Genomic DNA, 27180 nt, shown 5'->3' with positions numbered 1-27180 from the left:
TAAAGTTTTTATAGAGAAGAATAATATGGTGAGATCAGACTTGGGTTTCAGAAGATAACTTTAGTAACACTGTGAAGAGTGGAAAAGAGAAGTGAGAGAGACTGGTGATAGGAAGTCAAGTAAGGGAGATATTGAAATAGTTTTGTCAAGCCTGTACTGGTGTAGGATATCTGATTTCAGGCAGAGGAAATAAAAAGCAGGGACTAGATTTAACGATTTCATTTCTATTTTATTCTTTATAGAAACAGAAAATTATTTTATGAAATTATTTTGATTTGTAATACAAAGTTGATGATAATTTATTTCCATTAGATAATAATATTTTTAGTTCATCTGAAGATGACATTGTTGTTGCCCCAATCACCCATGTATCCGTCACATTAGATGGGATTCCTGAAGTGATGGAAACTCAGCAGGTTCAAGAGACATATGCACATTCACCAGGAGCCTCCTCACCAGAACAACCTAAGAGAAAGAAAGGTGAGTGGTTAATTCGTTTGGGGAAACAATAAAGTCTTGATGTGGAATCTAAATATAATGTTTGTTTAAGGATACTTCTAAACCAATTAAAACTTACATAAGAAATTGAGGGTACTAAATATAAACTAAGAGGTATTTCTTCACATTAGATTTCTTTTGTAAAAAGATTATTTTATACATTTAAAATATTTGGTCTATCTTACAGAAAAGCCTCAATCTTTTATCTAAATCCTTTTTCCACACTCAGAAAGAGCTTGGAGATAGGGGCAGGTCAGCTTACTCCCACAGGACATAGTTTGGAAACCACCAGCATAAATTCCAATATAAGATTCCAATGGGAAAAATACGAGTTGGACATCAGCAGGTAAGTAATTAAAGAAGAAAATGTTAGAATGTGTTAAAGGGAATTTTTAACTTTAGGACCATTCTTACATTTTAAAGTCTAACACTCTTTTCATTTTATTTCATTCTTGATTCTGCTCCAATTTGTTTCATATTTTAAGTTTAATATCTTGGTTAATGGCATCACTACCAGCTACCAAGTAACCTAACTTCACGAAAAAGAAGGAAAAATTCCTAGAGCCAAAAATGAAGAGGAACCCGGCTGGTTCAGTGGTTGAGTGTCTACCTATGAACCAGGAGGTCATGGTTCAATTCCCGGTCAGGGCACACGTCTGGGTTGTGGGCTCGATCCCCAGTGGGGAGCATGCAGGAGCCAGCCAATCAATGATTCTCTCTCAGCATTGATGTTTTTATCTCTCTTCTCCCTCTCCCTTCCTCTCTGAAATCAATAATTTATTTAAAAAAATAAATTTATTTTTTTTAAAATTAAGAGGAAAATGAAAACAGTAAGAATGAGCTAGCACTGCCGTGGTGGCTATGAAGGGCTGAGAAGGACATGTCAGTTTTGGTATTTAGGTGGATTGGGTTTTATTGCCCTTGTAGAAGCAGATGCTTAAGTCTTGGTCCAGCACAAGATGGGTCTGGGACAGAGACCTCAGCATGTAATTGGGGTCCTTGAAATGCTATACCCTCAAGAGAAAAACAATATGCCCATTGGCACAGACAGATATCAAGGAAGCTATGGCTCTGAAGTGAAGAAATTCTTCCTTCGAAAATTCATAATCCTAGACTTGCCTTAACCTAAGTTTACTATTAGACTAGAGGCCTGGTGCATGAAATCCATGCACAGGTAGTGTCCCTAGGCCTGGCTGGCGATCAGGTTCCCCGCCTTCTCCTTCCCTTGCTCCCTCAGCACCCCGCAACTTCAGCTGGTCACCTTCCATATTCCGCGCCACCCCCTGGTGGTCAGCACATGTCACAGCAAGCAATTGAATGCCCGGTCAAACTCCCGAGGGGACACTTTGCATATTAGCCTTTTATATAGAGAGATTTTAAGCTATCAATGTCTTTAGGATTTCCCAAAGAAGTAAATTACATAAAATTGACCCAGGCTAGCAATAACTTTGGGACATCAGACAGATGCTCTTGTAAAATTGTTCTGGCAAATCATGCATTTAAACCAGGCTGCATGGGATTGCCTCAAATAAAACCCTGTTGAGCACTGACTGGTGTGCTTCAGGGGTTAGAGGATCAGCCCTTGCATTGAAGGGTGGTGGGTTCAAATCCCAATCAAGGGTGCGCACCTGGGTTCCAGGTTTGATCCCCACTCCCAGTTGGGGCACGTGCAGGAGGCAACCAATCCATGTCTCTCTCCTCCCCCCCCCCCTCTAAAAAAAAGTCAATTAAAAAAATTCTAACCCCACCAGAGTGGCTCAGTGGTTGAGCATCAATCCATAAACCAGGAGGTCACAGTTGGATTCCCAGTCAGAGCACATGCCCGGGTTGCTGGCTCTATCCCCAGTCAGGGGCATGCAGGAGGCAACTGATCATTGATTCTGTCATCATTGATGTTTCTATCTCTCTCTCCCTCTCCCTTCCTCTCTGAAATCAAGAAAAACATTTTAAAAAGAAAGAAAATGGTATCTATCAGAAAAACACACACAGGTAAATAGGAAGCATAAAATGAGTGATAGGGATAGGAGCTAACAGAATTCTTGGCTTCTAATACTTGTTATCATTAACACAATCAGCCAGAAGTGTCTGCCTCATGAATGGGTTCTCTGCAGATGTCTGCAGTGATGGAAGTCGAGACACCTGGCTGACTAGGTTCCACATTTATACATTTGGTAGTCTTAAGAGGGTCCTGAAGAGTGACATTTTTGACCCTCTTCTCTCTGACTTATGTTCACCCTTGAGAGAGTCAGCCTCAAGAATGCTGGCGTAAGATGTACTAACTAAAGTATCTAATTATGCTTGATCTTTATTGTTACTCATATACTGAATGAGACAGCATGATCATTTCCACCTAAATCACAGGCAACATTGCCAACCAATTGTGATTTTAGATAAGTGGCAAAAGAGGATTACAAGAAGGCTTTAGGGTAGTTGGTTGATCCAGACTAAAGCTGCACAAAATACAGTTTAATACTACTCTTGGAATGGACATGTTTAGGGATTGGATAATGGATAACTATAAAGTCTGTTTGCTGTAAACAGAAATATATAGAAAATGAGATGTTTAAAAATACATAGGAAAATAAAAAATTTACTGTGTTTCACCAAAATTTTGCTTCATTTATTTTTTATATCTAGAGTTTGGGGAAGTTTCCAATTTGAGAACTAACTATGCAGAACTAACAAAGCTACTTGTCATAAATATATCAAATGGACCCAGCAATATATTTAAAAGAGAGAAAAGCTAAAAATCTGCTTTTTCTACCTTAAAAAACTTAGAAACCTATATGGATTTTGTTTAGCTCAAATTTTATCAGAATCAAGAATTTCCCCTTGAATTTTAAGAAAGCACTGTCAGTATTGTCAACTCAAAGACAAGATGCAGTATTTTAAACTTAACCTTATGTTTACAAATGAGACAAAATATCATTTTCAACGTATTTGTGATTTAACCTACATTAAAGTTGTTTTTACTCAAATTATTTTTTTAGTAAATAGCACTTAAAGAGACCAATATATGTGATCTGTGTATAAAGTGGAACTTAAAATTTAGGATAAAGGACAAAACAGCATTTATAGCTAAATTGTCCACTCACACTTTTGAGGGCAAATATTTATGCAGGCTGTTCTGCTTTCAGGGAGAAAAACTAAACCACCACGACCAGATTCTCCAGCCACTACACCAAACATATCTGTGAAGAAGAAAAACAAAGATGGGAAGGGTAAGTACTATTGTAATTTTCCTATAATACTTATGGGTCAAATAACGTTCAGATTGCTTTAAAATGTCTGCATATTGTAAGCAGAAACTACCAACTTTCTTGATATATTAAAATGGATCTTATTGCTGTCACATGCTTATGAGATACAGTTGCCATTTTCTGTAAAGAGCATGGTTAATAAAATCCTTTTAAAAGATGTTCACTCACCTGTCCAAATAATCCATTCATTCATATAATAATGAGTCTCTTGGGAGAGTTCAGCCAGGTTAGGTTTTCAGTTTATAGACATTTTATTACATTGTATTGGGGTTCTAGTATTTTAATAACTGCTTCCAAATTTGAAGAAAAAATCATCTCAAAGTGCTTTCTCCCTAAGCCATGTCAAATCTAATTGGCAGGATTGCTTTGTTGAGATACCTTATGTGGGGCCAATAAAAAAATATCTGCATTAGGCCCCAAAATTGTAATTGTTATATTATCAATACTAATGAATTACGTATTATCTTTGAATAATTACAGATGGAACTTTTAGTTGTGTTTTATTGTGCACTTTCAAATGAAATTTTGGTCAAAGAAATCGCTTTTGTTTCAGGAAACACAATTTATCTTTGGGAGTTTTTACTGGCACTGCTCCAGGACAAAGCTACTTGTCCCAAATATATCAAATGGACCCAGAGAGAAAAAGGCATTTTTAAATTGGTAGATTCTAAAGCAGTATCCAGGTTGTGGGGGAAGCACAAAAATAAACCTGATATGAATTACGAGACCATGGGAAGAGCTCTCAGGTATGTGAAGTTTTTGTAGTTTATTGTGTTAAGAATATAATTTCCTAAATACTAAAAAAATAGATAACCTTTAAAAAGTTAAAGAATTTAAAAAATGGTGAATCTTATTTATTGAAGTGCTAAAACCACACTGATTATAGAATCAGTGTGCATATAAATTTAAATCTTATTTCAATCTGGGAAAATGTTTGCCTTCCAAAAAAAGATCTTCATGCAAACAACAGATATTTTATATGTAAAGGGATCAGAAAGTGTTAAACTATTATCACATATTATAAATTGACCACAGGCCAGACCTGTTTTGAGTCATTAAACTTAAATTCAGCACAAAATACAAATAGTGGTGATGTAGGAAGTTAGTAAAGGGGTGCATTTTTAAATGTAAACCTCAGGTATGATTTGTAATATCTTAAGATAGAATAAATCTTTGCTTTAAGGATAAGATTAGACAAAATTTTCAACTAGGGTGTAATATTATCCTATAACTCACTTTAGTTTCTTTTTGGTCTTATAATTTATTCTTAAAGATATACATGTATTTGAGAAAAATTTATTAAAAATAGCAATGATGTGATAATTTGATAACCTTAAACTAGAACTGTGTGTTTAATTACAGTTTTTTAACATACTTTTGCTTACTAATCTAATTTAAATTATTGACAAAATTTGAGTCCCTTCTATTGGTGCATCATTAAATTTTATATAGAAAACGGAATTAAGTTTACCGAATCAGATTTAAACTGGTAGGGATGTTACAGGAAACTATGGAAGGGAAATAGTTTCTTGGGTTTGGTACTAGATTGAATTATTTCAGCAAGTTAACAGAAAGGTAGAGAAAAGAAGAAAAGTGAAGGCTAGAATAATCCATATACTTTATTAACAATCCCCTAATTAAAATTGCTTTTAGATTCAGTTGGTAATAAGGACTTTTCTCTCTGTGAGTAAATGTGTGTTTTACATATATTTAGAAAATGTTTTTAATTACACTATCTTACATAAAACAGTTGCCCTTCATTTAGAAATTCTTTTCTCTTACTTGTTTGTTTCCAACTTTAAACTTCATAATTCTAAAATTCTTATTTTGGTGAATATTATTTTCATTTATATTTAATTGAATAAAATATTGATGGAATTGTTTGCTTTGAATAGGTACTATTATCAAAGGGGTATTCTGGCAAAAGTAGAAGGTCAGCGCTTGGTGTATCAGTTTAAGGAAATGCCAAAAGATCTTATTTATATAGATGATGAGGATCCGAGTTCCAGCATAGAATCTTCAGATCCATCACTGTCAGCAACAACCACTTCAAGCAGGAACCAAGCAGGCCGATCAAGAGTATCTTCAAGTCCAGGGATAAAAGGAGGAGCCACTACAGTTCTAAAACCAGGGAATTCTAAAGCTACTAAAACCAAAGATCCTGTGGAAGTTGCACAGCCATCAGAAGTTCTGAGGACAGTGCAGCCCACACAGTCTGCATATCCTACCCAGCTCTTCCGGACTGTTCATGTAGTGCAGCCAGTACAAGCTGTCCCAGAAGGAGAAGCGGCCATAATTAGTTGTGTGCAAGATGAAACATTAAATTCTTCAGTTCAGAGTATTAGGTGAGAAAACGAAAATTTACCAGTGTGTATTATTATGTGATGTTCCTGATCCAGAGCCATTATTTATTAAGTGGGTCTTTAAAATGATACAGATTTCAAGCTAGAATGTTTGGTCAACAGATTGTATCAGACTTGATTGTATCAATGTTTCCTTTATTTTTACACTTTGACATTACTTGATGTTATTCTATCAATTTAAGTCTAGTCTACTATACCCTTTTATAACTGGATTAATTTATATGATAAGGGATCCACATATAAGAAAACCAGAGAATGGTTTCAAATCTATTTTCAGAGTCAGAAGCTGCAAAAATTCAACAAAAATGGACATATCATGACCTTTTGGAATGCATTGAGTTCCAAGATATAAACATTATTCCTTGGGAAAATCCTGTTATGGAACAGTTAGTTCCAAAGTTCCAACAGGTAGAAAGGCCAAGAATCTAAGGTCCTCTTTTTCAGGCTTCCAGAGTGGCAGAAGTTGGCTTAATCAAATCAAATTTGCTTCATAGTCTCAGGAAAGATATGAAACAACAGATTGACCAAGAAAACCCTAACTGCTTCAGAGTGATCGTTTGCAGACATTTGGGCTTGTCTTGTCTATTTAGAATGGGGGAAGTGGAGAGAGGGAGAAAATTAAGGTAGTACTCCATTTTTCTCTTTCTACTGTCATGAATTTCCAGGATAAATTATGATAAGATATAGGAGCACCTCAAAATCTAATAAAAATGATTTCTTTGATTACTTTTATTAGTCAACTTCAGTCTTATATTCCAGAATATAAATGTTGGATTTTTGTTCAATTGATCTTGAAGTAAGCAAACATTATCAAGGATCAAGATAGACTTAAGTGATTCAGTCTTTCTTATATGGTCCATTTAAACCTTTAACATTGTCAAAATTGAATTCTTTTAAATCTTTAGTGGACTTGCAAGGAATAAAAAGATCACTTTTTTCATTTTAATTGGACAGGAATGATACATCTCTAACTGGCATTAAAGAAGTAATTATTTAGCTCTCTATTTCCTTTTAATGTTTTATTTTCCTCCAGATCTCATTGGTTACATGGTGGACCTTCAAAATGACTTCAGGTTTTCTCACTGCGCAGAATATAGTCAAACAATGCTATAATTAAATATTTTACCCTTTGTTCTTCCTGCATGATCTACAATGATAATCTGCTTTGTGTTGATATTTACTGCTGTGTTGCTGAAAATTACCTGAAAGAGAAGTTGGGGTGTTTCACTGGGCTGGAAAAAGTTTAGCTACATCAGAAAGCAGGTCTAAAGCAAGTTTATTCTGTATATATAAAAGGCGAAGTTGACTTGCCCACGAGCCATACATATAAAGCTCTCGCTGGTGCCAATCGCAAGCTTGTGTTTCAGTCTGTCATTGTCAATCGTGAATTTGGTTGACACTTCTATTATAGAGAAAGGGTGAATAGCGACATTAAAATATATCTTCTAATTAATTTCCTTTCCATGTGCATGCATTCGTGCACCAGGCCACTAGTAAAATTATAATGGAGCTGAATTTCCTGTAAGAAATGGAAAGGATATGTGGTTCAGGAGGAATTATTTTCCTCTGGTAGCAGCGATATTTGAGGAATTTGGCAATATATTCCCATCTACTCAGAGCACCTCAATTTTGAGTGTAGATTATAGTCCAGGCAGACAGCCACTGACCTTTTACAGCACAGAGGAGCCTGTACCCACAATGCTACAACCCTCCCAAATCTAGCTTGATCATATTCAGAATACACTGCTGTAAATTCTTTGTTGAGGACCTAATATCCTGTACAAGGACACAGGTCCACAGGAGCTACCTTAACAAGTATTTAGTGTCACTGACACTTTAGAAAACGCTTTCTGTAATAGTGTGGAGCCAGCCTGTACTTGTGCTTCAGAAATGTTTTCAGGTTGTAATGATGAGAAGTATAGATAGGTTATATTTTTTCCATCAGTTCAATGCCAGAGAGAGCTTTTTGTACCAAATAGGGTCATGGAACCAAAAACAAATTGTCAAAATCAAAATATTGAGTCATCAGTTCTATGCTCTTTCCATGTTAAACAACCTCTTGTGTGTGCACACGCGTGTGTGTGTGTGTGTGTGTACCACAAAGATTCTTAATCTGACCACAATAGCCAAAACCACGTTGCCATGATAATCCCCTATATTCCTTTATCTCTTCATCTTGATTTCATATTCCTACTGATTCTCGGGCCACCTTTCACTCCCTCCTGATAGTCACTATTATAGTTATCTATGCCTAATCCAGCCAATTTCTCCTCAATTTTTCCAGCCAATCCAGTCTATATCTGTGTTCATGGAGTAGCATCTACAGTTTCAGTGCTCTATTTCTGACTCTGTTGGAAAGAAGTAGGGGAAGGGTTTGTGGGACATTATTTATACAGTCTTAGTTGTGTTCAGTAATGTCCTAGGCCTTCACATTATTTCACCACTCACTCACCCAGAGAAACTTCCAGTCCTGTAAGATCCACTCATGTTAAGTGTCCCATACAGATGTACCATTTTATCTATGATGCCATATTTTCACTGTACCTTTCTATGTTTAGATACACAAATACTTATCATTGTGTTCAGTTGCCTATAGTATTTAGTGTATAGTAATATGCAGTATATATGTTTGTAGTCTAGGAGGAATAGGCTATACCGAAAGCCCTAAGTATGTAGTAGATTGTATCATCTAGATTTATGTCAGCAATTTTCAACCTTTTTCACCTCATGGCAAACATAAACTAATTACTAAAATTCTTCAACACACCAAAAAATACATTTATGCTGATTTGACAAAACAAAAAAGTAATCACTTGTCCTTTTTGTTCCAAAGTGACTTTAAGAAAAAAACCAGGTACTTATACTGGTATATAAAGATATCTGGTACCAAGAATTAACCAATCAGACACAACCTTATTATGCAACGTGACCAGTAAGATGCAACTATAGCCTGGTCAGCGTGTCTCAGTGGTTGAGTGTGGACCTACAAACCAGGAAGTCACGGTTCAATTCCTGGTCAGGGCACATGTTTGGATTGCAGGAGGCAGCCGATCAATGATTCTCTCTCATCATTAATGTTTCTATCTCTCTCTCCCTCTCCCTTCTCTGAAATCAATTATATATATATATATATATATATATATATATATATATATATATATTTTTTTTTTTTTTTTTTAAAGATGCAACTCTATTATATGACATATATATTTATGGTTCAAGACAGGGCATTCACACCAGAGAGCTATTGTTGTGTTGGCTGTTGTCAATTTTTTTATTTGATAATCTAAGGGAAAAGAGGTCAGTGTCCCTGATTAAATAGCCAGGTATTGCATGTTTTAAAAAAACTCTTGTGGGCTGTGGCTGGGTAGCTTACCTGGTTAGAATGTTGTCCTGATATGCCAAGGTTGCAGGTTTGATCCCTGCTCAGGGCACATACAAGAAGCAAACAATGAATGTGTAAATAGTGGAACAACAAATCAATGTTTCTTTCTCTCTTCTTTCCTCTCTCTAAAATCAATCAATAAATAAAAAAATTAAAAAGTTATTGAGGCACACTATGGCACATCAGTTGAAAATCAAATCTATGATGTTCACATGACAACATCGACTAATGATGCATTTCTCAGAATGTCTATCCCTGTCAAGTTTGAGGAATTTTAAAATACCAGTATTTATCCGCTGGTTATAAGAAGCTTAGATTTTTAAAAAGTAGTTAACTATAATATAACCTGTTTGTTTTTATTTTTTAATTTATCTTTACTATTGAAAGTATTACATATGTTCCTCTTTTTTCCCCCCATCAACCCCTTCTATCTTGCACCCGCCTCCGCCTCAGGCCTTCACCACACTATTGTTTTTTAAATAATATAATTTCACCAGACACAACTGACAGCTTAATCATTAACTAAGAAAAATATTAGAAATTCCTGTGGTTGAGAAAAGGTGCATAATATTTTATCCTTTAATCGCTGAATTTTTTATTAGTGAAAATCGTTTTAGAATTTGTCTAAATAAACCAATATATTTACATTGTAGATAAGTATATTTTCTGGTAGATGGCAGTCAGGTATTTCAGTATAGGAACATTTTTTTTTCTAATATGAACAAAGTCTAGTATTAGCCCTGATTAGCAATATGGAAAATTTTCAAGTACATTATTGCTTGTGCCACACCTAAGAGCGAGAAGGAGGAAGGGAAGAGGTGTGTATTAAAGTGTTGTAACTGTCCACAGCCATAATAGATAAAATAGTAAATACTCATCTTTAGCTAAAGCTATTCGAGGACTTTGGAAATGACAGTGTGTTGTAATGGTCAAGCACATAGGCTATGCAGTCGGATGGCTTTTTATCTAACTGGTCACCTTAGACAAACTATTCAATCTCTGTGCATTATTTCCATATGTAAAATGGGATAGTACTTACAGAGCTGCAAGGCTATACATATTTATAGACACAATTGGTATGCTTACTATATGCCAAGTACTATTTTATCAATATGTACATGTACATAAACTCTTGATATGGGAAGCCTTTAAAAAATGATGTCTGACTATATAGGGTCAGGTACCATGCATAGGCTCAGATTTCACACACGCTGTCCTGATTCAGGTGGACAGGGGGAGAAGGGAGGCACAGTGCGTTTTGGAAAAGTTTCCTGCTCCCAAAGTTATTCTGTATCCTTCTGAGTCATCCCTGCCTGCCCAACAATATTAGTACATCTGGCCTTGATTCTTCGCCACACCCTCCCCACCTATGAAATATTCATTACCCAACTTATATTCTCTTCTATCTCTGTTCTTCACAAGAGCTGCTAATATCCTGCTGTAGACTGATCCTGACCATGGTGACTTTGGTGGCAATATGAACTTGGGAATCGGTCATCTTACCTATATAGGTGGGGTCTTAGTCACCCTGTGTCTTTCCACTCCCTTTGAACTTCTGAGTTGCACTGAGTCTTCTTTTCACCTTTCTACCTAGCACATTTGTTTTTTACTCCACAATTTCATTTCTCACATATGTGGCAGGCCACATGACTGTAATTTACTAAAATTTATCTGTAATAATCTGGCAATAGTTAACTTGGTTTATGGGGACTAATCTAGCTGTTAACCAATTGAAGTAGCAGTAATCTATCTTTTGTGAAATAGCTTTATAGAATTCAGAAGAAATACAGTTGAGGTCCAGATGCTGAGTTTTTTCAATTGCATTTGTTTTTTATTAACAGTGACCATAACTATTAATTTCACAGCTGTGAACTTTTAAAATTAGATTGACTCAATATCGTTTATGTCCTTCTTTATTCAATAAGTGGGATTCACAGCTTTACATAAAATGGATTTTATGTTAAATTGTACTTTTATGACTACATTTTGTGACAATTATTTGAATCAAAAAAACTGGTAAAATACATGTCTATTTATTTTACCAAAGCTTGGCTTTATTTTTTGTTCTCTCTGCCAGCCTAAAGAACGCTCACAAGTTAATTATAGTAATGATTTGTTATATGTAATATAGAGGTCCAGTGCACAGATTCATGCACCGGTGGGGTCCCTCAGCCTGGCCTGCGGGGATCGGGTTGAAACCAATCTCTGGGTCCAGGGTGTAGGTGAAGCAGATTCGGGCCAACAGTGCCCAGCAGCAACCTAACCCACGGCTGATTCCCTATGGAATCGGGCTCCCTCCTCTACTGGTTGGAGCGTCTGCCCCCTGGTGGTCATTACGCATCATAGCTACCAGGCAAACAGTTGCTTAGGCTTTTATATATAGACTAGAGGCCTGGTGCACGAAATTCGTGCACAGGTGTGTGTGTGTCTGTGTGTGTGTGTGTGTGTGTGTGTGTGTCCCTCAGCCCAGCCTGCACCCGCTCCAATCTGGGACCCCTCCAGGACCGCTGGCTCCCAACTGCTTGCCTTCCTGCCTGATTGCCCCTAACTGCTTCTGCCTGTCAGCCTGATCACCCCCTAATCACTCCCCTGCCAGCCTGATCGACACCTAACTGCTCCCCTGCCGGCCTGATTGCCCCTAACTGCCCTCCCCTGCCGGCCTGGTCACCCCTAACTGCCCTCCCCTGCAGGCCTGATCGCCCCTAACTGCCCTCCCTTTCAGGCCTGGTCCCCTCCCAACTTCCCTCTCCTGCCAGCCATCTTGTGGTGGCCATCTTGTGTCCACATGGGGGTGGCCATCTTGTGTTGGAGTGATGGTCAATTTGCATATTACTGCTTTATTAGCTAGGACTAGTGGCCCGGTGCATGAAATTCGTGTATGGAGGGGGGTGTCCCTCAGCCCAGCCTGCACCATGTCCAATCTGGGACCCCTCAAAGGATGTCCTACTGCCGGTTTACAGGGATCGGGAATAAACTGGCTTTCGGACATCCCTCTCACAATCCAGGACTGCTGGCTCCTAACCACTCGCCTGCCTGCCTGCCTGATTGCCCCTAACCACTCTGCCTGCTGGTCTGCTCACCTCCAAATGCCCCCCCCGCCAGCCTGATCACCCCCAACTGCCCCCGTGCCAGTTTGCTCACCCCCAACTGCCCCCCTTGCTGGCCTGCTTGCCCCTACCTTCCCTCCCCACTGGTCTGCTTGCCCCCAATTGACCCCTGCTGGCCTGCTCACTCCAAATTTCCCCCCCCACTGTCCTGATCACCTCCAACTGACCCCCACTGATGGCCTGCTTGCTCCCAACTGGTCCCCCTGATGGTCTGCTTACCCACAACGGCCCCGCCTTCCACCAGCCTGATCACCCACAACTGCCCTCCCCTCTTGGCCTCTAACCGCCTCTACCTCTGCCCTGCCACCATGGCTTTGTCCAGAAGAACATCTGGAAGGCCTCCCAGTCTAATTAGCAAATTACCCTTTTATTAGTATAGATAGAGGCCTGGTGCACGGTGGGGGCCGGCTGGTTTGCCCTGAAGGGTGTCCCGGATCAGGGTGAGGGTCTCGCTGGGGTGCCTGGCCAGCCTGGGTGAGGGGCTGATGGCTGTTTGCGGGCTGGTTAAGCCCCCCAGTGGGGACCCTCACCCCATGGGGATGTGGCCAGCCTGGGTGAGGGGCTGATGGCTGTTTGCAGGCTGGTCAAGCCCCCCAGTGGGGACCCTCACCCCATGAGGGGCTGATGGCCGTTTTCAGGCTACCCACACCCCCTTCAGGGTGGGGGGGTCCTGCTGGGGTGCCTGGCCAGCCTGGGCGAGGGGCAAATGGCTGTTTTCAGGCTGGCCACGCCTCCTGGTGACCCAAGCTCCCAGCATCTCCTTTTTTTTTCTTCCCCAGCCCCTCCTTGAGCAGAGGCCAGGGCAGCCTGGAAGCAGGCATCTGGGATTTATTTATCTTCTATAATTGATACTTTGTAGCCTTGAGCGGAGCCCAGGGCCAGCCAGGGCAGGCGGGAAACTTGGCTTCCTCCATTGCAGGGGGCAACCCAAGCCTCCTGCTCTCTCCAGCTCCCTGGCCGCTGCCATCTTAGTTGGGTTAATTTGCATACTTGCTCCTGATTGGCTGGTGGGTGTAGCGGATTGGCAGAATGATGGTTAATTTGCATGTTTCTCTTTTATTAGTGTAGATGATAGGAACTTAAAATTCATCAGATAATTCTTTTTTTTTTTTTTTTTATGCTGGCTGCTTCTCATTTATTTTCCACTTAGTGCAAGGCACATGGTTAGGGGGTGTTAGGCAGGCTTGCATGTTGCTTGAGTAGTAAAGAGTGGGCCCCTCTCAACTTCTTTTTTGGTGTTTTGCTGTTTTGATATAAAAGAACCCAACTGCTGCTGCTTGCTGCAGCTGGCCTAGTGTACGCCCTGATTAAATAGCCAGGTATTGCAAGGTGGGGCGAGAGGGAGGGGCATGGATGAGGAGGGAGAGAGGCTCCAAGAGCCTAGCGCCTCTGGAAGTCTGGTGGCTGGTGGTAGCCACTCAGGTGGAAACGGACGGGACCTGCCAGATGGAGGGAGGGACTGCGGAAGATTGGCTGGCCATGGGAGGTTGGGTGTGGGAGTGCACTGACCACCAGGGGGAAGCTCCTGAGTTGAGCGTCTGCACTGACGGTGGTCAGTGCACATCATAGTGACTGGACGACCGGTTGTTCGGTCATAACGGTTGCTTACGCTTTTATATAGAGAGATGAAGTTTGGTAATTGTAGATGAGCACTTTGATGATGTTATTCTTCAAATATTAAAATAATGAGAGTGATTTAATACATTTGTTTTAAAATTCCTAATTTTACTTCAAGCAGCTCACACATAACTTTCTTGCCAAACATTTTGACATCTTCCTCCTTTCCCAACAAAATTGTTTTCCTATTTGTGTTAATGTGGCACTTTGTAGGCATTTCGTAGCACTTTTTTTTTTTTTTTACTAGATGCTCTCATAGTTAATGGCCTGAATTTAACTATTTAATAAGCCTTGGGTTATTTAATTTTATCTAATGGTATTCTTGGGTATTTCTGTATGTACAGTGTATACTGCAGAGTCTGGCATGATGTTAATTATGTTGTGATGGAAATATGGGATGTAGCATTTGAAATGCATAACTCTTATTTTGTCAAAATGACTTGTCAATGTTCATGTTTTAAATGATGTAGAATATGGTAATTTTCTCACTTTTATTCCTTAATCTCAATAGGACTATACAGGCTCCAACCCAAGTTCCAGTGGTCGTGTCTCCTGGGAATCAGCATTTGCATACAGTAACACTCCAGACAGTGCCAATCACAACAGTTATAGCTAGCACAGATCCATCGTCAGGTGCTGGGTCTCAGAAATTTATTTTACAAGCCATTCCATCATCACAGCCCATGACAGTACTGAAAGAAAATGTTGTGTTACAGTCTCAGAAGCCGGGCTCTCCTCCTTCGATTGTCTTGAGCCCTGCCCATGTACAGCAGGTTCTTACTAGTAATGTCCAGTCCATTTGCAATGGAACCGTCAGCGTGGCTTCATCTCCATCCTTCAGTGCTACACCTGTGGTGACATTTTCTCCTCGCAGTTCACAGCTGGTTGCCCACCCACCTGGCACTGTAATCACTTCAGTTATCAAAGCTCAAGACACAAAAACTCTTACCCAGGAAGTAGAGAAAAAGGAGGTCGAAGATGATTTGAAAGAAGACACTGAGGAAACCGAGCAACAGCCACAGCCTTACGTGATGGTGGTTTCCAATTCCAATGGACTTACTTCTCAGGTAGCTATGAAACAAAATGAACTGCTGGAACCCAACTCTTTTTAATTAAAATTCCAAAAGAATTATGGATGATTGTTTTTTAATTTAACATTTCCAATTGAATGCAAACTATCTGATTCTAAGACAAAATTATAAAGATGTTCCTTTTTGTAGTTTTTAAAAATAATAAGAGTTAGTCTTGACTTTGTTAGATGAGGGAGGAAAACCAAAGTGTTTCTCTTTGTTTGCCAAATGTTTCAGAATTCAGTTGTGAAGGAACAGGCATTTTATACTATGAAGACATTCTTTTGAGATTTTTTTTCAGTTGTTATATCTTAAGCATTTTTAAAGTTGCTTTTAAAATTTTACAATGTCTGATCTTTTCTGATTCTGTTGTAAATACAGTACTTAAATAGAAGACAACAGGAAACTTATATAGGAACTATTTTCATTCCACTTGTGTAAGTTAAGTCTTGACTCTTTCAAATGCAAGACACCTATTTTATGCTTTGTTAAAATTATGAGTTCACTAGATTGACTTTTAGTTGGCTGCACAGTATATTGAACTATGAATGTAAACTATAACATTAAAATTGAAATATGCCCATGATGATGGCTGAACCTGTTTCAGAAGCAGGGTAGTATGAAAGCATCAATCTAAGAGTGGCTCTCCTAACTAGTTTTATAACCTTGGGCAAGCCACTGTTCTTTCTGGGCTTCAGTTCTCTGATGAAAGTAAGGAATACATTTGGATTAGACTAGATTGTCTTCAATTTCCTTTATAGTTCTAAATTTATGATTCCAACTCCTATATTTTAGAATTATATCAATTAAAACATCAGCTTATTTCCTAATGTAAGTACAGCAAGAATATTGCAGAAAAATAAATGGCCCTAAAAATTAAATTTTCTACTATCTGTAAGATTACTATGAACCTGAATTCTTCATGAACTCTTTAGGCCCCTGTGCACTGTGGCCCATTAGTAAACATACATTGCTAAGTGCTAACTGATACACCGCTGTTCTGAGAGAGTCTCTAGACTCTTTCTTAAAGGCTCAGAAAACAACCAAGCATTGTGTTGATCTGTTTGAATGATCAGTTGCTATAAAAGCACAATTGCTTTATATTTTGGATCTTTTTAAAAATAAGTGTGGGGCGGGGGGAAATTGCATAGAAAGATAATATATATATGTATATCCACATTTCTGAGATAAATTTTAGATTACTTTTCAACTGTAAATAGTGTACATTTAATTTCACAAGAAAAATTGTTTTCTGCCTATTTTCTAGTATAGGAAAGAAATTTTTGTAGATAAAAAAATCATTTTTCTTTAGAGGTCTAATGTTATATGTTTTCATATTACAGAGTGACTTTGTATTTAAACAAAAATTTAAATTTTGGAATCCTCTAAACATTTTTGTATCTTCAATTGGTTTATTATTAAATAAATCATATGAAAATTCTCATGTTTTCAAGCAAATGTTTCTTAAGAACAAATATACAGAAAATGTTGCTAGTTATAGTGTTAGTAAATGCTCACGTAACAAACTCCATTAGTCAGAATTGCAGAATGTCATCCTCTCCTTTTTCCTTTCTGCCATGCCAAATGGCAGTTTCCAGACATCACACAATGGGTTACAAATCTCCAGAAATTAGAAAACAATAAAATGTTCTCAGCAATAATATTAAACATAATTTTTAAAACAAGTTTCCTAATTTCTAGTTAGAAATTAGACTAATTGATTAACAGAATATGAGAAACAGAAAATATAGGAAAATTTCAATCCTATACCTCTATATCCAGAAGTTACTTTCACTTATTAATTTTCTCATGCCAGGTAATATTCTTCCAAAATATTTTAAAAGGAGCATTCTTATCTCTGAAGATAGAGAGACGCTGAGAAGGATCTCAATGAACAAGCCATTCTGAGTTTTCCCAGTTTACTACCCTTCACTCATGCCCTTTTCTTCTTTTTCCCCACAATTTTCCACTCTTCATCAAACTTAGTATAAAAACACTCATGCTTAACCATTTGAGTCTTCATTTCCTTACGAAGGCTCCAATGTCACATAAAACTTGTGTTAAATAAATTTGCATTCTTTTCATCTTTAATCGGTTCTTATTAATTTGATTTTTAGGCCCAGTTAGGGACATTAAGAAGGGTGAGGAAAAGTTTTTTCCTCCCCTGGAACTCTCTCTAGGCATGCATCCCTTAACATAATTTTGTCATACTGAACTCCTGAATAGGGGCATAGTTCATTCAGTACTTGGCCTTTGAACATCAAATCATTGATTCAATATGTATTTATTAAGGAGAAGCACTTGTGATGTTACTGTCACTATCCTTAATCTATAACCCTGCTGCTTTCCTCACTTTCCATTCATTCTTTAACCCTTTTTAGTATTGCATTTGCCCTTACTATTACCCTGAAATTACTGTTGCAAAGATCTCTAAATAGTAATCAATTTCCATATTGGTAGATTTCTATCCTTCTCTTCCTTGATCTCTCTAGCATTTGACCTTTTATAACTCACTCTTCTTGAAACTCTCTATTGTCTTCACTTTAGTACCCAACTCTTTCCTGTCCTCCTCCTGCCTTCATAACTGTTCCTCTTGGGTTTCTTGAGAGACATTTTCAAAGATTGGCGCTCCCTTTAATTTCATCGAATGGTCATTGTTCTTCTCATTCTCTTTGCTTCACTTTGTCCCCTCCAGTCTATTCTCAATGCAACAGGAGTGCCGTTCCCAGAACACCCTAAGCAGACATCTCTTCACAGTTTATTGGCTAGATTGGTCATATACCCCTTAAACCAATCGCTGGCCAAAGAAACAGGATTATCATAAATGACTTAGTCATGCGTTGGGAAGATGGACAGCAAACAAAATTGGGGGTCCATCATAAGGAATAAGGGTGGAATGATACAACCTACTATCACCCATACACATCATTCTTCTGTACATACTGGTACACTTTCAGAAATGTTCATGCCTATGGGAAACATGTATTTCCCAAAGAGAGATCAGCCAAAGGCTCAATTACTTGATCCATTTTCATGACTAGGATCATCAAGGTGATGTGCAAGTCTTTTTCAAATCAGCATGGCTCCCTAGTTTATTGTCCTCCACAACCACATCTATCTAGTATGAGCACTAGGAAGAATACTTTCCAAGGCTTCTCAGCTTTAGAATACACTACTTGATGGTGTAAGTTTGATGCCCTGTTTCAGGGTCCCCATTTTCCCAGCATTGCGTTCTTAGTGCCTTCCATTCTGCCTCCTCCACCTGGCTTATTATACTACCAGTTTGGGTTCTTGGTCATTAACAATAGTGATGGATTCTGGTTTTCAGAATTTTATTAGAAGAATACTGTATAGCTCACAGAATAGACAAGAGCACTAGAGAATCAGGGTCAACCTGAGTCACAAAGCTAGAATCAATTGCAAAACTATACTGCACAACTGGTCTGGAGAAGAAATCGTAGCCACTCTTGTCAAGCATTAACTACTGACTTTTGGCTCTGGCCAGTGTGACTCGGTTGGGCATCATCCTGTGCACAGAGAGGTTGCTGGTTTGATTCTAGGTCAGAACACATGCCCAGGTTTTGCGTTTGATTCCCAGTGGGGGGCATGCAAGAGGCAGCTGATCGATGTTCTGCTCTCACATCAATGTTTCTTCTCCCTCTCTAAAAAAACCAGTAAACTATTCTTTAAAAATAAATAAATGAATACTGAGTTTTGTACCTCTTTCTCTACTGCAACAGGAATTTTATTTTTATGTAGAGAAAATTAACCACAGTCATTTTTGATGCATTGTGTCGATTAGCTACTAATTTATGTGATTGGCAGAATCTAGGTCAAGTGTCCAGGCCTTTAACTCTAAGGGAAATTGAGAAAGCGAGTTCAACTTTTCAACTAGTTTGGCTTATTAGCTTCTATAGAAGAAGATGCTGCACTGGGAACTAAAATTTAGGGAATTTCCCCCCAACATTGAAGGGGACTTAGATTCTTTGCTGCCTAAACAATGATCAATCTCCTCTGTAAGGGCAAATCCAGATTTTTGGGACCTGAATTTACACAATTTGGTGGTTGGGTGGGTAAGGAGGCCTTATTTAGGAAAAGCACAAAATTAGAATACCAAATTAGAGGGTTCGAATCAGTTTATGCAAATGAACAGCTCTAAGGCTGTACTTCTTAACTCCCTGTGCTCCCTCTATTTTCCAGACCTCTGCGTTTGCTGTTACTCTGCTTGGCACAGTTTATTTCATTCTATTTGGCTAACTCCTACCTGTTCCTCAGGCCTCAGCTTAGACATTACTTCCTCTGAGAGCTTTCTCTGAGCTCTTAAAACCTTGCCACTGCTGTCACGAGCCCTTTAATTTCTCCCATCTGGGCACATATGACACACTAATTGCCTGCTGCTATTCTAGTGTCATTCTAACACTAGATTATAAAGAGCAAATGTTATATTCATCTTAGTGCCTTCAGTCCAAAGTGTAATCTCTGTACATAGTAGGTGCTCAATACTCATGAAATATGTAACTATACTACATACTAAAGGCACGGTGCATGAATTCGTGCATGGGTGGGGTCTGGCCAGCCCGCCCTGATCAGGCCTGGCTGGCCAGGGGGAGGGGATATGGGAGGTTGGCCACCGGCCCCACCCTCTGGTTGAACTCCTGGTTGAGGGGACAATTTACATATTAGCCTTTTATTATATAGGATTCTCTTTGCCTATTTTCATGCTCATGTTCTCATATTGCTAAATACTATCTGTATTGTGCTGAGCCAGCTCAGTCAAGGGTTCCACAAGCCTGAGTGAGGGCGGTGAAGGAATGAAGAAATGACAAAGAGAGTAAGCTGGGTCTAGGTGGATCTTTCTGTGCCTGGCTGAGGCCACAGAGAGAGATCCAGAGGCAAGCTGAGCCTTTATTTTATAGCCAAAAGTAAACAAGGTAGTGGTCACCATAGTTACAATGTTCTTTCTGTCACTACATATTAGTTTGCATCTTCTAGGATTGTATGTACATGGAATTAAACAGTATGTACTGTTTTTATCTAGCTTCTTTCACTATCATAATTATTTTGATACTAGAGGCTCGGTGCATGAGATTCGTGCACTGGGGGTGGGGGGAGAGGTCCTTCAGCCCGGCCCGCACCCTCTCGCAGTCTGAGGCTCCCTGTGGGCTGTTGGACATTCTTAGCTTTGCTGAGAAGGTGGGCTCCTGCCCACTGCCGCTGCACTCACCAGCTGTGAGCCCGGCTTCTGGCTGAGCTGCTCCCCCTGTGGAGCGCACTGACCACCAGAGGGCAGCTCCTGTGTTGAGCGTCTGCCCCCTGGTGGTCAGTGCGTGTCATAGCGTCATACCTCAGTTTTTCTGACATTAAGTCGATTTGCATATTCGCTTTTCATTAGATAGGTTTCATCCATATTGTAGTGTATATCATTCCTTTTATTACTGAGTAATATTCCATTACATGGATATACTGTTTTTCTATTCACTTGTTGATGGGACAATTTGATTATTTCTCATTTTCAGCTATTAGATTAAAGCTGCTATAAATATTTTTGTACAAATCTTTATATGGACATGTATTTTCATATCTCTTGGGTAAATACCTTGGAGTGGTCTGGCTGTGTCATATGATGTATCGTTTTACATTCCCACCAGGAGTGCATGTTTCTTCCAGTTGCTCCTTATGCTCTCCAACATGATGAGTCTTAATTTGCATTTTTCTAATGACTAATGATTTTGAGTACCTTTTCATGTGTTTCTTTTCTGATCCATATATCTTCTTTGATGAAGTGACTGTTAAATTTTTTTTTTGCCCATTTTAAAATTCTATTGTTTTTTTATTACTGAGTTTTGAGAAGTCTATAAATCCTGGATACAAGTTGTGGGGAGCTGCTATAGGGTTAAACCTCGGACTGACCTGTTGGCAAAGTCACAAACAAGTCCCAGCTTAGAGGGCACAGTCCTTTTAGCATAATTAGGCTTGACCTTATAACGCTCCCTAGATCTTACCTGAGAAGCTAATGGGCTGAGGGAAGTGCAACAAGAACAAAAACAAGTGAAACTCACAAGAACAGTGTATAACTTTGGTAACCACTACCTTGTTTACTTCTGTCTATAAAAATAAAGGCTCAGCTTGCCTCAGGATCTTTCTCTGTGGCCTCAGCCAGGCACAGGAAGATCCACGGAGACTAAAGAGAGCTAGAGAGTTCTGAACGCTGTCTCCATGTAAAACATTCTTCGCCGACTCCGTCCACACCTTTGGGAACCCCTGGACCCCCGGGGCTGGACCCCGGTAACAAGTGTTACTGCTTCTAAGTTGTGTGCCTGACACTTCAAAAAACTAAAACTCAAAACATCAATTTGGAACAAGGAGAGGTTTATTGATCATGTAGGCGCCAACCAAGAAGATGGGACATCTAGTCCTCAAATCCATATTAAGAAAGTAGAGAGTCCAGGCTCCTTTTATGTTAAGGGAAGGGAAAATAGGAGAGCTGTTGTAAAAACTCAAGTCCCAAGCAGAATTCCTCTAATGATTAGCATGTCTAAAGCAGAAGCTGTTAGCCTGAAGGTCATGGGAACTTAAAGAAGATGGACTCAGAGAGACCACGCATTTCACTCTGTTACAAAAACTCTTCATCAGATGTGATTCACAAATATTTTCAAAGTACAAAAACTTTTAAAATTTTGGCAAAGTCTAATTTACTAACTTCTTTTATGGTCATAAAAGACTTGGCTTTTGGTGTCATGTCTATGAAATCTTTACTTACTCCAAGGTCACAGCAATTTTCTTTCCTCCATAAGTTTTACAGTTTTGAGTTTTACATTTAGGTCCAAGATCCATTTTGAGTTAATTTTTGTATGGTGCAGGGTATGTTTGAAGTTCACTTTCTTACTTTTGTATATCTAAAAGTCTAAAAAGAGTATCCTTTCTACCTGGAATTACCTTTGAACTTTTGTTGAAAATCAGTTGTCCATACATGTATGGGTCTATTTATGGACTCTGTTCTATTGATTTGCCTATCTTTGTGCCAATACAGAAGGTTGATGTGTTGAAATCAGGTAGTGTTAGTTATCTAAATTTCTTCTTTTACAAAGGTTATTTGGCTATTCTAAATTTTTGGCATTTTCATTTGAATTTCAGAATCTGTTTTTTTTCAACTTCTACAATGAAAATAACCTCAATTTTGCGTGGGATCATGTTGAATCTATAAACCAATTTGGGAAGAACCAACATGAGTTGGTCTTTGGACTCATGAACATAAAGTGTCTCTCCATTTAAGTGTTCTTTACTTTCTCTAACCAATGTTTTGTAAGTCTCAATGTATACATTTTGCAATGCTGTGTCAGATTTATTTTTCAGTACTTAACATTTTTTTATGCTACTGTAAATGTCATTTTTTAAAATTTCAAATGGACTGTTTAATTTTCTTTCTTTTAAATCTTTCCCTCCTATTTTATTGAAGCATAAAGTACACAAATCTTAAGTGTACAACTTGATAAAATTTTATATCTGAACACATTGATATAAGTACATTCCAGCATCCAAGAAGGTTCCCTCATAGCCCTTTCCACCTAAATCATCCTCTGATGCCCCTCAAAGTACTTTAAAAAGAAAAATTGCCCAGATGGTGTGGCTCAGTTGTTGAGCAATGACCTGTGAACTATGAGGTCATGATTCAATTGCCAATTAGGGCACATGCCTGAGTTTCAGCCTTGATCCCCAGTGGGGGGTGTACAGGAGGCAGCTGATCAATGATTTTCTTTCATCACTGATGTTTCTCTCTCTTCCTTTCCCTTCTCTCTGAAATCAATACAAATATATATTTTTTTTTAAAAAGGAAAAAGGAAGCCCAGGATATAGCACCAGAAGATAAAGCTATTCAGGTAGGATTGCTGAAATTCAAAAGATAAAGGCATAGAAAAATAAAGAGAAGTCAGCATATGAAAAAAATGTTTGCTTAATAAGGAGTCCAATGATGCTTAAATATTACACATTGATGTATATAAGCAATAAGAAAATTTAAGGGGTTTTGTCTATTATTTAGGATCCCTACTGTTTCCTAATATTTACTTCAGTTCCCTATTGTTTTACAGTTTAGGAATACTGATATTGGTCCACTCTTAATAAAAGTGTTACAAAGTACAAAAAAAGAATCAAAAATATGAGGATATTGGAAGGAGCCTCTGGGACAACTTTAAGTGTACCAACATTCACATTATGAGGTACCAGAAGGAGAAGAGAGCAAGAAATTGAAAACCTATTTGGAAAAATAATGACAAAAAGCTTCCCTAACCTGGTTAAGGAAATAGACATATAAGTCCAGGAAGCATAGAGTCCCAAAATAGATGAACCCGAAGAGGCCCACACCAAGTCACATCATATTTAAAATGCAACAAGGTGGGTGGGAAGTGATCAACCAAAGAACTTGTATGCATATATGCATAACCCATGGACACAGACAATAGGTTGGTAAAAGCCTGGGGTTGGGGCAGTCTAGAAATGGTCAATGTGGGTGGGGGGTGGGGGGGGAGGAAGTGGGTACATATGTAATACTTTCAACAATAAAGATTTTAAAAAATCAAAACAAAACATCATCTCCCTAAAACCCTGGAATCATCCTTGACTCTCCTATTTGCCTCACACACCATATCTAATCTACTATTAAAACCTGCCAGTTCTAACTTCAAAAGAAAATTTAATTAATTAAAAATAAATAAAATGCAAGAAGGTAAAGACAAAGAGAATTTTGAAAGCAGCAAGAGAAAAGTAGTTAGTTACCTACAAGGGAGCTCCCATAAGACTGTCAGCTGACTTCTCAACAGAAACTTTGCAGGCCACAAGGGATTGTCACGAAATATTCGAAGTGATGAAAAGCAGGGACCTACAATCAAGATTACTCTACCATCAAAGCTATCATTTAGAATCAAAGGATAAAGAGTTTCTCAGACAAAAATGAGCTAAAGGAGTTCATCACCACCCGATCAGTATTACATGAAATGTTAAAGGGTCTTCTTGAAGAACAGAAAACAAGGTAAAAAATATAAATAATAAAATGGTAAAAAATATAAAAATGGTAAAATATACATATCTATCAACATTTAATTATTTTAAATGCAAATAGATGAAATGCTCCATTCGTAAGACATACAGTGGTTAAGTGGATAACAAATAAGACCCTTTCATATGCTGTCTACATATGCTGTGTCAGATCAAAAGATACACACAGACTGACAGTCAAATATCTTATAGAAGATATTTCATGAAATTGGAAATGGAAAAAGAAAAGCTGGGGTAGTAATACTTATATCAGACAAAATAGACTTTTAAAAAAAGGCTATAACAAAGACAAAAAATGACCCAGCCATTCCACTGTTGGGTATTTAATCAAAGAAACCCCAAACACTAAATCAAATAGACTTATGCATTTATATGTTTACTGCAGTATTATTTACAATAGCCAAGATGTGGAAGCAACCTAAGTGTTCATCAATAGGTGAATGGATAAGGAAGAAGTGGTGCATATATACAATGGAATATGACTCAGCCATAAAAAAGAATGAAATCTTGCCATCTGCAAAAACAGGGATGGACCTAGAGGGTTTTGTTGAATGAAATAAGTTAGGTAGGGAAAGACAAATGCCATATGATTTCACTTCTGGATGAATTCTAAAAAGCCCCAAAATAAACCAACAAGCAGAACAGAAACTGACTCATACATACAGAGAACATTTTGACGATTGCTAGTGGGGAAGGAGCTTGGGGAGGATGGCAAAAAATGTGAGTGGATTAATAAGTACAAATTGGTAGTTACAAAATAGTCATAGGGATGCAAATTATAGCTAGGGAATATAGTCAATAATATTGACACTATGTATGGTGTCATATGGGTACTACATTTATTGGGATGATAATTTTGTAAGTTATATTATGTCTAATCACTCAGTTGTACACCTGAAACTAATATAATATTGTACATAAACTAATTGAGAAATAAAAAATACTTAAAATGAATTTAATGGGGGACATGGCAAATAATGGTGTTTTTTAATAAGACGGAATCAATTGGATATCCATGTGGGGCGAAATAAATCTTGATTTCAACTGCCTACCTTTCACAAAAATTAATTTGAAGTAAATCACACCTGGATATGCATGGTAAAATAATAAAGCATCTAGAAGAAAACAGAATTTTCTTCATGGTCTTGGCATAGGCAAAGCTTTATTATATAAGATATAAAGAGTATTGATCATAAAAGATCAACAAACCCAGAAAGTTTTAACTTAAATATTTCTGTAATTGTTACCTTCCTCTCCATCCTTACAACCACTGAGCTATTTATGAGTCACTTTGGCCTGTGTTAGAGTCCAGAACAAGCCACCCCGAGATGTGCCTCAGTGGTATGCAGATTACTTTGAGGTAAAGGCAATTTTAGCTTCAGGCTCAAGAGAAAATTCTGCCCTCTTCCCCCAAGTACCTAGAAGAATTTGAATTAGAGGCCTTGCTTTTGAGAGATTATCAGTGATAACTTCTTTTGACCTACCTACTATATCAGAGATAACTTCTTTTGACCTATTTAGTATAGGGCAGGGCAAACTACTAATTACTGAATGTCCGCTTTTATCATCCTGCAATGACCTTTTGAAGTCCCCAAGGCACCTTATTTCATCCCTAGCTCAGGATGTCTTATATAGCTCAATCCTCCTTTCTATCTCTGAAACTGTCAGGTATGCATGGTCTGTGACTCATGTATGTGGTGTTCCCATGCACATATTAAATTTGATTTTCTCTTGTCAATCTGCCTCCTGTTAATTTGATTTGACCAGCCAAAAGAAATAGAGGAAAGAAAGGGGCATCTCCCCCTTCCCCACCCCTGTAAAACAGCAATGGTCTCCCAACTGCTGTTCTCTTTTTCCCTTTAATCATTCTCCCCCCTCCTCCCACTTTGGCCTCATGGGCGGCGGTGGGGCAGAGGGAACCGCTTCAATCATTTTTTTCAAAAAAGTTTTTTATTGATTTCAGAGAGGAAGGGAGAGAGAGAGATAGAAACCTCAATGATGAAAGAGAATCATCCCTCGACTGCCTCCTGCAAGCCCTCTACTGGGGATCGAACTCTCAACTGGGAATTAAGCCAGCAACTACCCCCACCTGAAACAGAGTTCACATTATAGTTTATAACGCAAATCCTATTCTGGATTACCTTTTCCAATTCCATCATCAACTAATTCTAATTCATCTTTTGAGGCTCATAGGCTTCCACATCTTTGAGGAATCCATTCCTATACCTTATATTCCCCTAAGTGACCCACCTTGCTATCACATGACTATTCCCCTTCTTTCATTTTACCACTTAAAACAGCATTGGTTTAAGTTTGTGGAGCGCATTAACATCTTTGAGTCCCAGAGCTTAGTTTAGATTTTGGGTGTAGTAACACTCACGTTCATTTAGTTGTTTATCTCTACTGGCTGAGCCGCTGACTTGCACTCCCTCTTGCTCCTCCCACCCCTGGCCGGAGTACTTGCTGGAAGCTTCTTCTACCTGATCTGCCAGCGACAAAGACCGGGGAGGGAGAGCCTAACCGACTAGGTTGGAAAGTCAAGCAGCACGGAGACTTCAGCCCACCTTCTTCCTTTCAGTGTCTTCTGCAGGAACAGGGTTTTCTTCTTAATCTGGGAAGCTAACTGGGAAGGAAACCTGCGCCAGTGGCGTTCAGGGGAATGGAACAGTGCCCCCGCACCGGAACCAAAAGACTTCGGTCTGTCTCTAGCCTCTGCGGGGCAGAACGACTTCCGGCGACTTCTTTAGGGTTCCCAGTGCAAAGATCCTGGGAGTGACCCGCTGCCATCCGGGAACTTTCACATAACAGCAAGTGACGTCACGGGGCACG

General features: G+C 38.7%; 1 protein-coding gene and 1 long non-coding RNA gene across 7 annotated transcripts in view; one reads left to right on the top strand and one right to left on the bottom strand.

Moving 5' to 3' along the window:
* ELF1 (E74 like ETS transcription factor 1) overlaps nucleotides 1-15364 on the top strand; it is a 128630-nt gene extending 113266 nt beyond the window's left edge. For 3 of the 4 annotated variants that reach the window (XM_070408984.1, XM_070408985.1, XM_070408986.1), the window contains exons 5-9: nucleotides 313-480; nucleotides 3636-3719; nucleotides 4312-4504; nucleotides 5654-6103; nucleotides 14742-15364. In XM_070408984.1, the coding sequence (XP_070265085.1) occupies nucleotides 313-480; nucleotides 3636-3719; nucleotides 4312-4504; nucleotides 5654-6103; nucleotides 14742-15342 (1496 nt within the window). In that variant the 3' untranslated portion in view covers nucleotides 15343-15364. The remainder of the gene's footprint in view (nucleotides 1-312; nucleotides 481-3635; nucleotides 3720-4311; nucleotides 4505-5653; nucleotides 6104-14741) is intronic. The other variant, XM_070408987.1, reaches the window with a different exon arrangement.
* Nucleotides 252-27074, bottom strand: LOC139006597 (uncharacterized). Of its 3 annotated transcripts, none has more exons than XR_011470765.1 (4): nucleotides 26916-27074; nucleotides 9498-9543; nucleotides 3594-3689; nucleotides 252-465 (listed from the first exon to the last, which is right to left on the bottom strand). It is a non-coding gene; the product is annotated as an uncharacterized lncRNA (long non-coding RNA). The 3 variants fall into 3 exon arrangements; XR_011470766.1 differs by lacking the exon at nucleotides 26916-27074 and adding an exon at nucleotides 24073-24133; XR_011470764.1 differs by lacking the exon at nucleotides 9498-9543 and having other exon boundaries at nucleotides 253-465.
* Between the last annotated feature and the right edge of the window lie 106 nt (nucleotides 27075-27180).

Source organism: Myotis yumanensis, unplaced genomic scaffold (assembly GCF_028538775.1).
Source record: "Myotis yumanensis isolate MYYU_CA2020_CCGP unplaced genomic scaffold, mMyoYum1.0.hap1 SCAF_3, whole genome shotgun sequence".
In the NCBI taxonomy this organism is placed as follows: domain Eukaryota; kingdom Metazoa; phylum Chordata; class Mammalia; order Chiroptera; family Vespertilionidae; genus Myotis; species Myotis yumanensis.
Note: the sequence above shows the minus strand (reverse complement) of the source record. Positions and strands in the feature narration are given on the sequence as shown.